We start from the raw sequence: 15,271 nt of genomic DNA, 5'->3' as shown, positions 1-15,271 counted from the left end.
CTTGAACGTATTCACACTCACTGTCAGGCAACAAGCCTGAAGGTAATTTAGTTTACAAAGCAAAATTAAATATCAAACCAAGTCACCCAACATTCCAATTAAGCTGAAGGGATAAGCCCATAACCCACTGTTATAGCGTTTAGATTTCATTTAGTTTAATTACATTCTTTGCAGTTTTATTGTTAGAGTATCAGTTGGGTGGGTGGGGGGGGTCTTGTTGCCCTGAAACTTGTCTATCCAGAAAACGAATTTGCCTTACCGACACATCGGGGTTCTTTTCCACTCCAGTAAGGCGTGGTTGCATTACGACAGGTGAGCATTTTTGGACCCTGCAACTTGTATCCAGTGAAACAATTGAAATAGGCTTCTCCGCCGGGATGCAGGTGCGTCACTGAAACCTCTCCACCAGCAGGCTCTTTGGGGAATGCACAACTCAGCACAAAGGCTGCAGAGGAAGGAGTCAAAAATAGAGGGAAAGGGAAATGAAGGTGCTCTTATGAATACATTATAATTTGATAATTTTTGTTGCAATGTATCGATTTATAAAGTTCAGTATGTTATACAGTAGTGATAGGAAAGAGAGACAGAGAGACAAAGCATGTTTATACTATAACACCAGTAATTGCATTTTAATGTAATTGATTTCACCATTAGCAGCTGTGAAATCACAGCGCAAATAACTAAATGCATCATTTTGGGAAAGGACATGCTTGGTCTAAGCTATTTTTATTTATTTATTTTAATTTAGCATTTAGAAAAATCATTTTCCAGGGTTTTTCAGCCTTTTATTTGTCTGAGCACAATCCAGTCCTGGACCAAACTGCCAACAATGTTAACTGGCTGCACAACATAATCCTCTATGTTCTGCATTGTGTATTCATTGTTGACCAAGTTGTCTCTCCTCCAAACCACTGCTGAAGACCCATAAATATTTAAATCCAAAATGATTGTGAATTTGTGCAAATGAATCTGTTTCTGTCTTCCTGTTTATCTTCAACATGCAGTTAAAGAAGTTATTAGAACCAGCCTTCAGATTTGTTTATATACACTACATCTTTTAATTGTAGTTTACCAGTACAAACAGTATGCAAATGCACAGAGACATGTTCTTGGCACTAGAGTAATTATCATCACCGTGTGGTTTGGTGTATAGTTGCTGCAGATACTTTGACAAATGGATGCATGGTTGGTCGGATGAACATCATAGTGGGTCTGTAACGTTAGGCTGAGGAATAGCCTCTATAGTGGTTGTCAAAGACTTGCGATTGCAGCGGGGTAAGATCAATGTTCCCAGACTTGCTATGCATTGTTGTCCTGTTCCCTTTTTAAATAAATGGTGTAGGACGGCATGGAGTTCACTTTGATAATGAAGTAAGCTAACCAAGTCTTTAATGGAAGCTATTAAACAACCTTCTCTTCCTGTCTAATAACCACACTGTTCTACCTCATTAGTGTAGGCACTTTAATGACCAGACTAAAACTTTTAAACTTCTGGAAATGTGTGAACAACAGAATATAATTGGACGCACTATGGCTTGTGCTACAATAACAGTGTGATTGTGAGACTGCAGAAGTACAGAAAGCTAGAAGCCTTGTATAACATGCTTTAGCTTAATGGAGCGGATGCAAAAGCTAAACAAGTGCTAACAGACAACGATAACAAAGCAAAGGGCAGCTGGTAGTCATGTGTTTGTTAAAACTGTCTTGCTGAAATCATATTTGCAGCCTTAAAGTCTTGAATTACAGCACAATGGCCAATAATAATAATAATAATGATAATATATGGTAAAGGTAGCTTGCTCACAGTTAAGTGAATTGTATAACACTCGTAATTTTAATATATATTTGCATAATTTCACAAATGGCTACGTAACATCAAAAAAGTAAGTTTACATCAAGAAATGGGTTTATCTTCAATATATTGAGTCTAATTTGGTTCAAATACAAAAAAGCACAGATACAGGATCCTCAATAAAAGAGCTACAAGACTGGCATCTTAACATGGTGTGTTTAGTACTAGAGCAGTAGCCACATGTATATAGCAATAGCACACACTTCATAGACAGGGTTGTTGGCCCACCTCCACAAAAGCAGGGCAAGTGGAGGTTAAACAGTGCAAACAGATTAGACAATATGCAAGAGGTTGGATTTGAAGCGCTTTCATTTCAACCAAGTCATTTGGACATGAAAAAACATCACTTTAGTGATGTTTTCTACCATTACCTTGAAGCTAAATTGTCTATTCAAAAAAAAAAAAGTCATTCTATCAATCTTTGAACTTGAACTCGAGGGAAAACAGCCCTAAATGCATAACGGCCATAAAGGTTTGTGAAACTACTGACTTATGTGTTTCTTTTACACAAGCCACTGGTTTCTACCATAATGAAACCGGCCTTTGCGTTGCAGTAAATCAGTGAGCCACAGGGACGAGGTACACTGCCCCTGGGTCATCCATTCCATTCATAGTTTATCACTAGCTCCAATGAACCTAGTTATTGCCATTATCATAGCAGCATTTACATCCCTATTGAGCATGCAGTGGGAGAGCCAGAGGCAAAAATTGTGGAGCCAATTCCTGAAGTATTAAATTACGTGCTGCCTCCATTCCAGTAGATGTGGTGCTGGGCCATAAAGTCTGATTGTTTTACCATTAGAAATAATAGATCCACAGTGCAGACAGCCAGGAAGATTAGCTGATGGTGCTGTGGAGCCACAGGAAACAGATGTGAAGCGTATGTCTTTAGTTATTGTTTTCTTGTAGTGGGGAGGAAATAGTCATAGTAATACTCATGTAAACCCACAGTAGTACAGTACACGCTTAAGCTAGTTGCAAAAGTATCATTAGAATATTCAAATTCTCTCATTAAAATATTGTTTATTACCTTTTAAATACCACACATTTACTGTACGATTGTGGTAAAAAATAATGCAGACTCTCACCCAGGGAAAACTCGAACTCTGATGAACAAAATGACATAAATATTACACTGGCTCAGTATTTTTTTTTTAACAAAAGTGATGCCAAAATGCAGAGGCAGTGTAGGTGACAAACTGAGTACACCCAACAACTGAATAGCTTGTAGAGTCATCTTTAGCACCAACAACTTGATGTAACCATTTTCTGAATGACTTTATCAGTCTCTCACTTTGTTGTGTAGGAATTGGCCCACTGTCTTTTACAACATTGCTTCAGTACATCGAGGTTTGTGGGCATTTGTTGCGTTGCGTAGGATCATGTCCTGTTACGTCACACGATTTAAGCCAAGTTTTAAATGCTAGATAGATGACTCTAGAATATGTTGGTTTATAGCCAAACATTTCCACTTTGGTCTCGTTTGCCTGAAGGACATTGTTCCAGAAATTTTGTGATTGTTCAGATGCAGCTTTGCAGTCCTAAGCCATGTTACCATGGTCTTTTAGAGAAAAGAGGCTTTCTGCTGGCAAGCCTTCCAAACAAGTCATGTTCAGTCTTTTGTAATTATGCTTTCATGACCTTTGACATTTAACTCCTGCTATCAGAGGCCTATTGAGTCTGAGATGTAGCTGAGCAGATCCTCAAAGTTGCAAGGTGGGCCCTCTTGTTTGTCCAGCAAATCCCACAGGTGCGTAACTTGATTGAGAACTAGGGAATTTGGCGGTCAAAACCTCAGACTCATTGCTGTGCTGAACCATTTTTTATTCTTGGCAGGGCACAATATCCTGCTGAAAGAGGCCACACCCATCAAGGAGTACCTTTTCCATGATAGGGTGTACATGGTCTACAACAGTGGGTAGGCAGGTGGCACGTGTCAAAGTAACATCCATGTGGATGACCCAAGGTTTACTAGCAGAACGTTACTCAGAGCATCACACTGCCTCCTTCCCATAGTGCATCCAGGTGTCAGGGGTTCCCAAGGTAATGTGATTCATCAGACTAGGCCACCTTCTTCCATTGCTCCATAGTCTAGCTCTGATGGTAAATGGTAAATGGCCTGTATTTGTATAGCGCTTTACTAGTCCCTAAGGACCCCAAAGCGCTTTACACATCCGGTCACCCACCCATTCACACACTGGTGATGGCAAGCTACATTGTAGCCACAGCCACCCTGGGGCGCACTGACAGAGGCGAGGCTGCCGGACACTGGCACCACCGGGCCCTCTGACCACCACCAGTAGGCAATGGGTGAAGTGTCTTGCCCAAGGACACAATGGTCGAGACTGTCGGAGCCGGGGCTCGAACCGGCAACCTTCCGATTACAAGGCGAACTCCCAACTCTTGAGCCACGATCGCCCCATGATGATCAAGTTCCCATTTGTTGACACTGTCAACAGCGGACTGGGATCAGCGCTGACTGGTTTGCAGCTATTCAGCCCTGTACACAACAAATTGGGATGCACTTCTGTCAGTATTCTGACACCTTTCTATCAGAACCAGCATTAAGTTTTTCAGCAGTTTCAACTACTACTTATGTTAGATCGGATCATGTTGTATTCCATCAATGAGCCTTGGCTCTTTGACCCTATCAGTACCCAGGACCTGGTTCACCACTGTTCCTTCTTTGGACCACTTTTGAGTTCGTCTAGCCCTCACAATTTAGCCCTTTTCAGACTTGAATACTTACACTCACCCATTTTTCCTGTTCCTAACGCATCACCCTTGAGGACAAAATGTTCACTTGCTCCCTAATATATCCCACTCACTAACAGGTGACATGATGAAGCGATAATCAGTGTTACTATTGTCAGTGCTCATAATGCTATGCCTGATCGGTAGATATTACAATGTTTGGATGATGTCAAAATGAAGCGTTCCTGACAAAAATGCCACACTATATGGAATAAAATGTCACTTTAGTAAATATTAAAAATAGAAGAGGAAAAGTAGCTCAAAACACCTCTGGATTTTTACACTTTTTACCATAAGGAACATGGGCACATGCTAATTGTCTTTTTGGATTTTATTTTTGTCAGTATTACAAAAAAGCACAAGTGCCCTGTCTTGCCATTCTTTCCTCACTCACTCTCTCTTTTATTCTCTTTCTCTGTGCACAAGCTGTGGATTTGTACTGTCTTTATTGAATATAAAGTATGCTTTTTATTTTGCTTCCTGCCCTTTCACACCTACATGTTGGCACAAAAAACAAAAAACAAACTTGAATTTCAAATGTGGAACTCTAAATGTGTACTTGGGATCCAATAATGAGTTCCCCGTTCTTCCGTCCTCTATCGACATTTACTTAAGATCAACCTTCGGAAAACATTTAAAGAAAGTAAACATTTCCCAAAAGAACGCCTGATGCGACACCTGCATGCACTCACACATTCCTTCCATTAATGAGCCTCATTCAGCTGTATGCACATTTTTCATCTGCCTGAGTACTTCAAATTGAGAATGCTGCTCTTCAACCAATGATGGATAAATGTTGTTGACTAGGGCACAATAGATGAGCTGAGGAAACTGGTAATAGTCAGTTACCCACAGTGTATTTGGCCAAACAAATAAAATGCATTTCAATTTAGCTCTAATAAACGGTTACACTCCTGTATGTGTTGCCTGAATCCCTTCAGGTGGAGAGCTGGAATAGGATCAAAAATGGCAGTGAAAATGAAAGTGAAGGCAGCAGATAATGAAATGAGGTGACAGAAAACACAACACAGATAATGAATGTAGTGTAGATTGTTATTATATATAATGGCACGATATTTAGAAAATATTATCCATTGTGTGTTACACTGACATTTAGAGTAAAATGTGCAAGAAGCAAAGATTCCATGGCAATGATTAGTCATCTTTATAGTCAGTTATTGGTTTAATATACAGATATAACATCAGTCGCTCAGCTTGTAGGCGACATGTGGGAGAGTGTGGCTGTCAATATATATCTAAGCCACATGACCTGGCTGTGCATCAAAGCATTACCTTTTATAGAAACATCAATAGTGTTGTCTCTGGTAAAGTGCCTCACTTGTACAAAGCCAGACGATAGTTCCGCGGTGATATAGCCTATTGATATTTATGTGGTTTGGTTAAAGCCTCAATCTAAATGGCCATTTGCTCAATAAAGGCCATTAAAAAGCAATAACTTTGAACTAGAGACAAGAATCTTATCAATGCTACTTAGAACAGGTGGCATGTGCTGGATTGCTACCAGCGGCAGGGGTCCTCTGACCAAATCTCTTGTCGTTGCAGGTTTTAAGTTAAAACCAATCAATAATTGCTGTGAAACACCGCTGCCATCAGCAGCATGGGTTAATTCATACAGCTAAAAACTCCTAGCTCACATTAGATGTCAAATACAATTATTATATCATCCTCTCAATGCTAAGAGGTTGTAAATAATTTCAATCAAACATTTTGGAATCAAATAAGGCTTTGACAGTATTACATTTAATATTACAGACATTACATCAGTATTACATTTAATTCAGACAAAATTCTTTATGTATGTTATAGATATAAAATAGCCGAAAGGTGGGCTTTACTTTTACTCATCAGCAGTAAGTTTTCAGAAAGCAGGGGTGGGTTTGGGATAAAATAAGTCATAATGCTTACTTGCACTGTAGTATGCAATTTCTTTTTTAAAACTTAAATTTAAACCGATTCTTCTCATTGAAAGAGGAAGATCATAAATTTTTCACATTATCATTTTGTATTAAACAGCAATGCCTGACTGAGAAATTAAATTGTTTTCAGTTTAATCCTACAGAGAATAGATGCCTGAATTTGAAAAAAAAAATTGTATTGGTGGGTGCTTATTTCGTTGTGTGCATTTTTTTTAAATTGACCCAACTCCTTTATTATTAATACCAAAACTGTACACTAATCAGCCCCAGCATTAAAACCTCTAACTTCATATAGCGTTCCCTGTTGTGCCTCCAAAGCAGCTCTAACTCACTGCGGCATGGCAATGAAACCTACGCCGGCATCATGCAGAGTCTGGCACACAGCACTGGCAGAAGCTCTTTTGCGTTCTGTGGGTTTGTGGGCCGGAATCTCCATGGATTTGGGCTTGATCCACAGCATGTCGTTGATGCTCATTCAGATTGCTCAATCACATCAGATCATATTCACTTCATCTGTCACCGGGTTTCATGTAATGGCTAATCTGTGCATTAGAAAAAGTAAAAAAAAAATCCCTAACTGTAAGTATTTTTTCTGATTTTTCCTTTTTTAACAAAATCAGTTTTTAAGGAGAATATTTGAACAATCGAGACATACATTCTCTTAAGATGATATTGTTAACTATACTTTCAATTCTACATAAGATCACAAACATATGTGGGTGTATTGAGAAAAAGACGCTGATAAGAACATATGAGGAGAGTGGTAAGCCCCTCTTCATTCCCACACTTTATGTTCTCTTAACATAAACAGTAAAAAAACACTTTAAGTTATTTTCCAAGTGTCAAACTGCTCTTGTTATAGACAGATACATCAGTCTGCCATCACAAGCTCGTGCTGTAGCAAATATTAATTACAGACGAGCTGAGATGCGTCTCTCCACAGTTCTATCTGCTTCTCCACGCTTGTCCAATTACATTTCTCACAGTCCATTGTAAAGGACAAGAAGATACCCCGCTTGCAAAGCAGAAGAACACAAATTGAAATATCTTCCGTGACTCCGATATGTCTAATCTTCATGAAATCTGCTCCTGGTATTTTTCTCATTAATGTAGCTGAATTTGTTCCATCAACTTTCAAACCAAACAGGTTTTTAGACGGACAAGGCTGCATGTGTGATCATTTTTTTGACACATTGTTGGCAAAGAAGTATAACACGGAAGCCTATTATGTTAAATTGTTTTCATAGTGGGCAGGAATTTTGGGAAAAAATGCCCTGCTAATGTTAAAACTGAGAAGCACAGCAAAATGTTGACCTATTTTGGTGCAATATAGGATAATATAGAAATTGATTGTTTGTTTTTTACAGCAAATACAGCATGCATAATTTCAATGCCAAGGTGGAGGTATGCTATTCACTTAAGGATGTCCTGTATATTATAGAGTACATTATGTATTCAATGTTATTTTTTGTACTTTTGCATTTGCATTGCATTACTTCAATTGAGTTTGAGGTGTTTAAACAATGCAAAATCCAAATGGGACAGGTAAAGGTGAAAAGTGTACCAACTGATATAAAATAATACTCATATATATTTCAACTGTTTATCACCATGTGTTCCCAGCTATACATCACCCTGTATGTTCTGTGGTGACCCTTCACTGTCATCATTCGGCCTGACCTCACAGTGATATTCAAACATCCAACAGCGATGGGCTGATTTATCTCACATCAGCCGCACAGTTCTGATGGCCCCTTTCATTTTCTAGCTGATGAAAGTACCACAGTAATGTGGTAGAATGAATTGTCCACCAGCGACCACCGTCAGCTCAAATCGATGGGGCATGTAATTGGCGGCCACTTTGTGTGATTGCTAAGATAAACAGACATTGTTACAGACATAGAAGATCAATGTCACACACAAAATAAGCGAGGGAGAGGTTGGAAATTATAGGCCATTATATTCACCAACAACACAGTAACTATTTCTACTGACAGGATTTGCGGCTGACACACCAGATACTACTTTATTACACTTAATGATTCTTTACAAATGTGATCCGTGAAATGGCAAATGAAAAAATTTAAATGGAAAAGGCACATACACATCATTGCCCAGCTGAAGGTCAACAGATAGTGTTTTGAAATAGAGAAATTTTATATGCAATTAGTCAACCATTTTGCAGCCTCTCACCAGCTCTGCACCATCTTTGCTTGAGGATAAGCATTACCTGATAGAAAGCTGCTGCTTAACAATAAGCTGTTGTCATGTTTAATGTAACGTGTTTGAATGATGTGGCACCAAAGCTAGTAATGTATAGCTTCTGCTCACCTTGGTAGTGGAGTAGGAGATATGCTGAATTGCGGCGTTTCTCACTACGGAGACTGATAGAGATCTGGTTGCTCCAGCTGCGTAGCACTAAGCCAGTCATCAAGACCGACTCATTGGCAAGGACGAAGGGTTCTTGACCTCCTGTATCCTCCACGGTCACCTGCTCTCCTTCCAACACGCTCACATTTAGCACCTAAAAAAACACATCCATGCAGTAAGATTAAACAACAGCCCTTACTGGTGCAATTTCACAAAACAAAAAAAAAATTTCCAACAGAACTGCAAAGGCTCTTTTTAGACCAACACATTATCAAATGTTACATTGCATACATATTATTTTCAGTACTAGTTTGAGCATATGTATTCACCCTTAATATTCCCCCTCAGAAAACATTTGCTTTCATTTCTTTGATAACCTGCAGCTGGGATGAAAACATATTTTTGACTAATAGTAGAATCTATCTGAGTCATTCCACTAATGGTTTGTTGCACAATTCCTCTTCTTCTATGTTTTCTGCCTGCCTGCAGAATAGTCTGTTAGCAACGCCTTATGTCTTGGGTTCAGAATCTGCAACTAAATTTGGCAAAGGAATCAGGACTACTGTATGTAGTAAAACGGTCTGTGTAATGACATTTGGAGCATCATTTATTTAATTATTGGCAGAAGTCAAAAAGGAAAATAAAAATCCAACAACAGATCCTAATCATCATTCTATATGATAATAAAAGATGGTACATTCATCACTGGGTTTGCTAGAACATTGTGATTATGTCATTGTAGGTTGATGGGATTTTATAATTCACTGTTCTTCTCATCTGACACACATATTGTTTAGTCTGTCATGGTCCCTGGGTCTTGATGCCAGGGTTTGCGTTTTGCATAGTTTATGGTTCTTTGCGTTTTACATTATTCATGCTGAAGTTTGGTTCTTGTTAGCTTACCTTAGAGTCCTCGTAATTATTTGGTTCCTTGTTTGTTATTTTCTTCCCCTCCCCTGTGTCCTGTATATATATATTCTTCTATCATTTGACTTTTTTCTACTTTTGATAGTTTTTTAAATTGGCTTTATATTTTTAGTCAGCTCTTGGTTTTCCAGATAAGAGTTGTTGCCTTTTGCGTTCTCTCGTGTTGTGTTTAGTTTTACTTTCTCGCCTATCTCGTTGTGTTGATTGTCATCCCCTGTTCTTGTTTCAGAGCTGTTTCCACTCCCATTATTAGTTCTCAGTTTGCCCTTGTATAAATTCCTGTGTCTTCTATTTGTTGTTTATCATGTTGTGCACATCAGTTATAGTCGGGTTTCTTTTTCTGACCACTTGGAAAATGCAAGTCTAATCTTGCCTTTCAGCACTATTTTTGGTCTCGACCAGTCTCTCGGTGAATGTCTGATAAATGGTTCACTATGTTCTAAAGCTAATTGCTGTTTTCTTTAGGTTGTAGAGTACGCTGAGACATTGCTCTGAAAACCGCTGCCATAGAAAACTGAAGCGCAACAGGATGCTGGTGGCCAAGCAGCTAAATATTCTTAAGTAATTCTATACAGTAATCTGCAAAATTAAACCACTCCTCGTGTCTTTCTTGTTTTTGAAGTGGTCTTGAACAATAGTTCTTCAGGCTTTCTAAAAATCTTTTAAAGTTATTCTTCGAACACTGGCTGCTTTTTCCTTCATATTCAGTCAAGTCTTTGCACCCGACCATTTTCAGAGGAAATGTGTTTGTTTGTTTGTTTGATTGTTAAGCCATTTAATACTGAACTATGAGATATTCAAGCATGAAGGAGGCACCTAAAATCAGTAGATGAACCTGTTTTGTGTCTACACATAATAGACAACCTAGCAAAGCGACACTCACAGGTTATATCTTTTGGACCTTTGTTATTAGTAGCATGTCGCAAAAACAAAATTTTTTTCCATGTCTTTAGTTGAATCTACAAAAAATAAAGATGACACAGTTTGTGTCATTGTATTTTTGCACCAACAAGGTGATTGCCAAAAGATATGGCATTGGTGTCCAGTGTATCCTTAAAAATTCAAAGGAAACTGTACAAGTGGAGGATAAAAGGAGTGTCAGGCTGAAAAACTATTGGGAGCGCATGAACTGTATCTGAAAGTCACATCTTTAAGCAACAAGAAACAATTAAGCAATGATCTGACACTAGTTCTTTGGTTTATCAGTCTACTGTTCGTCAAAGCATCATTAGAAATAGTCTTACTGGAAAGGTGGCTGTCAAGAAACTATGAAAAACTATGAGAAAAGACTAAGTTCTGCCAAGAACACAAGAAGAAGAACAACACAAGAGATGTTCACAAACTTAAGCTTGGTAAAACTTTGTAAACTGTTACTGTAACTCTAAACTTTTGCCTTATATACTGTATTTCATTTATGTTTGCATATGTTTAAATAAATGTCTTCTGAAATATCTTCCCATTTTCCGAGCCATGTATAAAACTCAAGAGGTCGGCACAGTATGTGAAACTGAATGCTGTCACAGGTAGTGGGCTTAGGTTTTAGGTATGTCACGAGGCAAAAAAAGGTTGCCCTAGGCTGTGTTGCAGGATTGTTAGTGCAGCAGCTTGGAAAAGCTGAGACAGTGGGCAGGATGAGTACTAGTCACACGATGGTAGCAAAATGAATTTGGTCACGTAGACAAACTGTCACTCAGTCAAGGAGGTGCTGACAATGACTGCAGAGAGGCTGATGGACGCTGCGAGCCTGAGCTTAGAGGTGACTTCTTCCGGAATTATCCATGAGATCAGCCACTTTGATTGATTTGATTTTTTTAATCAATACCAGATTTAAACCCAATCTCTGAAGGTTTTCTGGGATACAAGGTGCACAACAAGCAGTCAGTCATCAGGTCAAAGATGCCAAAATGCTTTTTTTTTGTAGTTGCATAGTTGCATGTGCCTTAAATAGGAGCGTCACAGTGAGTAATAAAACGAATGAAACGTGACTTTAGAATCAGATTCTCAATTCCTCAAGGGTAATGAGAATGACAAGGCTGTGGGCACAGTGTTTTTGGAAATCAGATTATTTAGGTTATTTGACTGTTTTATAACCTAATAATTCTCCCTACAAGCTCACAGGAGAGCACAGTAATTCTCCTTGAGTTTAACAGTCACACTGATATATTCAAAGAATGAGACTGAAACGTAGTCAATGTGGAATTGCAATTTAGCCTGTCAAATTTAGCAAATGAGAGCCGTAGAAAACAGATGTGAATGATGTCATCTTAACTGCATTGTGTTATTATGTACATTTAATTGTGCAGTTACAGTTATTGAGGAAACTGTAATTAATTTGTAGTTACTAATCAGATAGTGGCGATTCCCAGATGCACAGTTGTTCCAGGTAAAAGCACATGCAAAATGTAAAGTTTATTCTATGAGATAAGAAGTCTTTCTGTGCTATAAATACAATAATTTCCTTCTGAAATGAGAAAAAAAAAATCTAGTATATACTGTACAGTGTAAAACATTACATAATCCCACTGGTTTACTTTAGTGCATCATATCTTCTCTATTTTTTTGTCACCAATGTGTTTTGTCCTGGCTTTCAGACGTTTGATGTTGATGCCTTAAAAAAAGATTAACACTTGCTGTGACACCTTTATTGCAACTCACAATAAAAGTGTCTTAACAGAGGAGACATCCATATAGTGGCTTCCAGAGCACAATGAAACAAACACTTTCGTAGCATACCTACTCTCACTATCATGGCCTTGTGGTGGACCTGCTAGAAAAGCTCTGATTTATAAATGTTGCTTTGTCTATGGTGCAGAACATTAAATATTAACATTTTTTATTTTTGTCATTTTTAATATTCGCTTAAGAGCTTTTTGTGGCTTTGTTTAAAAACAGCATTTGAATTCACTGAAACACAGAAGATAATTTGATTGTAAATTGGATTCTTAATTATTTGATGTTCACCTTGGATATGGTATCGACAGTAGTCTTTGATACTTCAACAACTTATCATATTCAGTGAGCAGAACAAGATTGCGGATCTGTGACTACTTGGTTTACATATATCAGGGAGGCTTATGAAGGATAGGTGAGCAGATAGTGGACAGAGAACATTTGGACTGATAGATAGCTCAGCCCCAGAGGGCCCTATCATCTGTCATCCACCCTGGGACCTGTCAGTGCACCCAGCAACAGCTGTCCTGCCTCAATTATGAATCATTGACCATGTCAGGAGACATCAGACTACCTTATCTTCTCCAGTGCTACAGCCAAATGCCCACAGGGACTCACTGTCTCACTCACACTCACACACACATACACTTACATGTGTGTGTGTGGAAGAGCACACACACATGCGTGTTCCTCTGGACTGTAATGAGAGCAGTATTATGGTAAGTCCTAGCTGGAATCCCTGCCTCAGCAGACACATTTGTGTGGCCAGGGATTTGGCAGACCAAGCACACTTCTGCACCAACCACATCATTATCACAGGATGCCATCTATACAGTATGTGTTCCATTTTCAGAATTATGTTGAGAGAGGAAAGAATATCTTTCTTTTTTTTTTTTTTCTCTTTTTTTTTCATGAAATAAGCTCAGGACAATAAAAGAAATGCACCTTGGATAAGGTGCACTTTCTCTAGTAGCATTATCTTTCTCCCAACCCTTGGTCCAATATTTTTCCAGAGACAAATCAAAATGAGAGGACTAGAGAAGAGAAGGTCACTCCTCTCCTCTACCCTGTGTCTTTTCAATCAAACCACTGTAATGAACACACTATCCTGCAAGGCTACAGTACAATTGTGAGGCCTAGAATTGCACGTGGAATACTAACTATGAAAGAAAATGTCCATTATAATGTTCAAAAAGACAATGATATTTGTAGGACTGAACACCTTGATCTTGATGTGTAGCCCTGTAGGACAAGGAGCTTTCTTTGAACTGTACTATTGTGTGCGTCAACAGTGTGTAGGGGTGTTACCACATTTGAACAGAAAACAGCCAAACACAGAGTTCATGCAGTGATTGCGTCATACTGTACAGTTAATCTAATACTAAACATAAACTAAATAATCCATATTATAAAGCCAGGAGTTATTTCAAACTTTGATATTTATGTTTAAAAATGTAAAGTACAAATGCAGTTTGGACAAAACCCAAATGTTTCTCCTGGTGTCCTAAAATAGACACTATATCAAACCAATCTCTCTTCATACACGTGAGATATGGGCATTGTTCACTAATTTATTCATTTATCTGCAAAATGAGTTAACTGTCCACAGAGGCTTGCTCTCGCTGATATTTTATTGTTGAAAACATCTGGTGGAAAAAAAGTAATGAACATTTACACTGACTCACAGGAGCTATTGCTTATGCAGAAATGAGCTGTATGTAATCAAAATGATACCGCTATACATGGAAATTAAATGACCCTGCCGCTGGGGGCAATAAATCAACAGCCACTGGACTCACCAGCTGCAGTATCATAATTACTATGATAAAATCCCCTGGCTTATAAACTGGAACATACCAGAAATGTGTCTACCTTGCTTGTGCCTCCCCCACCACAACCACCATCACAACCACTGCCATTTGAATAATTTTTGGCACATCCAGTTGGCAGTTTTCGTGTATCTCTGGATAGATTTGTGCAAGCAAAAAAAGAAAAAAAAAAGGAGTTGTAGTGCTCATTATATAAAAACGTTATCTTAATTGAACATTCACCTCTACATAAAACAGTCAAGGCCATTTCCTGTTTGCCCTGCTGTCTAAAACAATGGATTCTTACCAATAAGCAAATGCTGAATGTTAATGAGAATGTGCAGGAGCCAGAAGCTGCATACAATAACTCACTCATTGTCCCTTGTGTTTAATTTGAGCTGGCTCTTGAGTTTACCAAATGCAACCACCTTAGTGATAAGTTAAATAGTGGATGCTGGGGTTTTGTTTTTTGTTCTATTTGCTTACAGTTACTCAGACATTAGAAGCCATTTCATTAGATGAGATTCTTTCTTTTTGATAAATCAGCTTCATTTTCTCTCAGGCCTTGACACCTCGGTTTATTTGCTACACTGCATTTTTTGCATAGATTTAAATTCATGCATTACTGATTACTCTTCATATTTTCAAGCATGCATCTCTACCCTCCCACTCTCATCATGGCACTAAAAGAGTTGTGTGTGTGTGTGTGTGGGGGGGGGGGGGGGGGGGGGGGGGGACTTCACCTTCTGCCAGACAGACTTCTTCTTCTTCCTTTATGACAGCTAGCTGGGTGGAGGAGCAATTAGTGTCACCTGAAAGCATTCCTCTCAGGATTGCAAGGCGCCATGAAAACTCATCTCGCCAAAGCCCTGAAAAGCTCATCAAGATCAAACTGGCCTTCTTTATGACCTGACTTACTCACCCACAGCACAGGCTGATGAAGGTTTCCTTTT

General features: G+C 38.7%; 1 protein-coding gene across 2 annotated transcripts in view; it reads right to left on the bottom strand.

The window, feature by feature from the left end:
* Window positions 1–15,271, bottom strand: part of LOC146378762 (seizure protein 6 homolog) — a 90,514-nt gene that overhangs the window by 16,619 nt on the left and 58,624 nt on the right. For both annotated transcript variants that reach the window (XM_084941791.1, XM_084941792.1), the window contains exons 4-5: window positions 8,875–9,067; window positions 260–445 (exon numbers count right to left, since the gene is read on the bottom strand). In XM_084941791.1, the coding sequence (XP_084797917.1) occupies window positions 260–445; window positions 8,875–9,067 (379 nt within the window). The remainder of the gene's footprint in view (window positions 1–259; window positions 446–8,874; window positions 9,068–15,271) is intronic.

Source organism: Perissodus microlepis, chromosome 10 (assembly GCF_051167445.1).
Source record: "Perissodus microlepis isolate ML-2025 ecotype Zambia chromosome 10, ASM5116744v1, whole genome shotgun sequence".
Classification (NCBI taxonomy): Eukaryota; Metazoa; Chordata; class Actinopteri; order Cichliformes; family Cichlidae; genus Perissodus; species Perissodus microlepis.
This window is presented reverse-complemented; position numbering and strand designations above follow the sequence as displayed.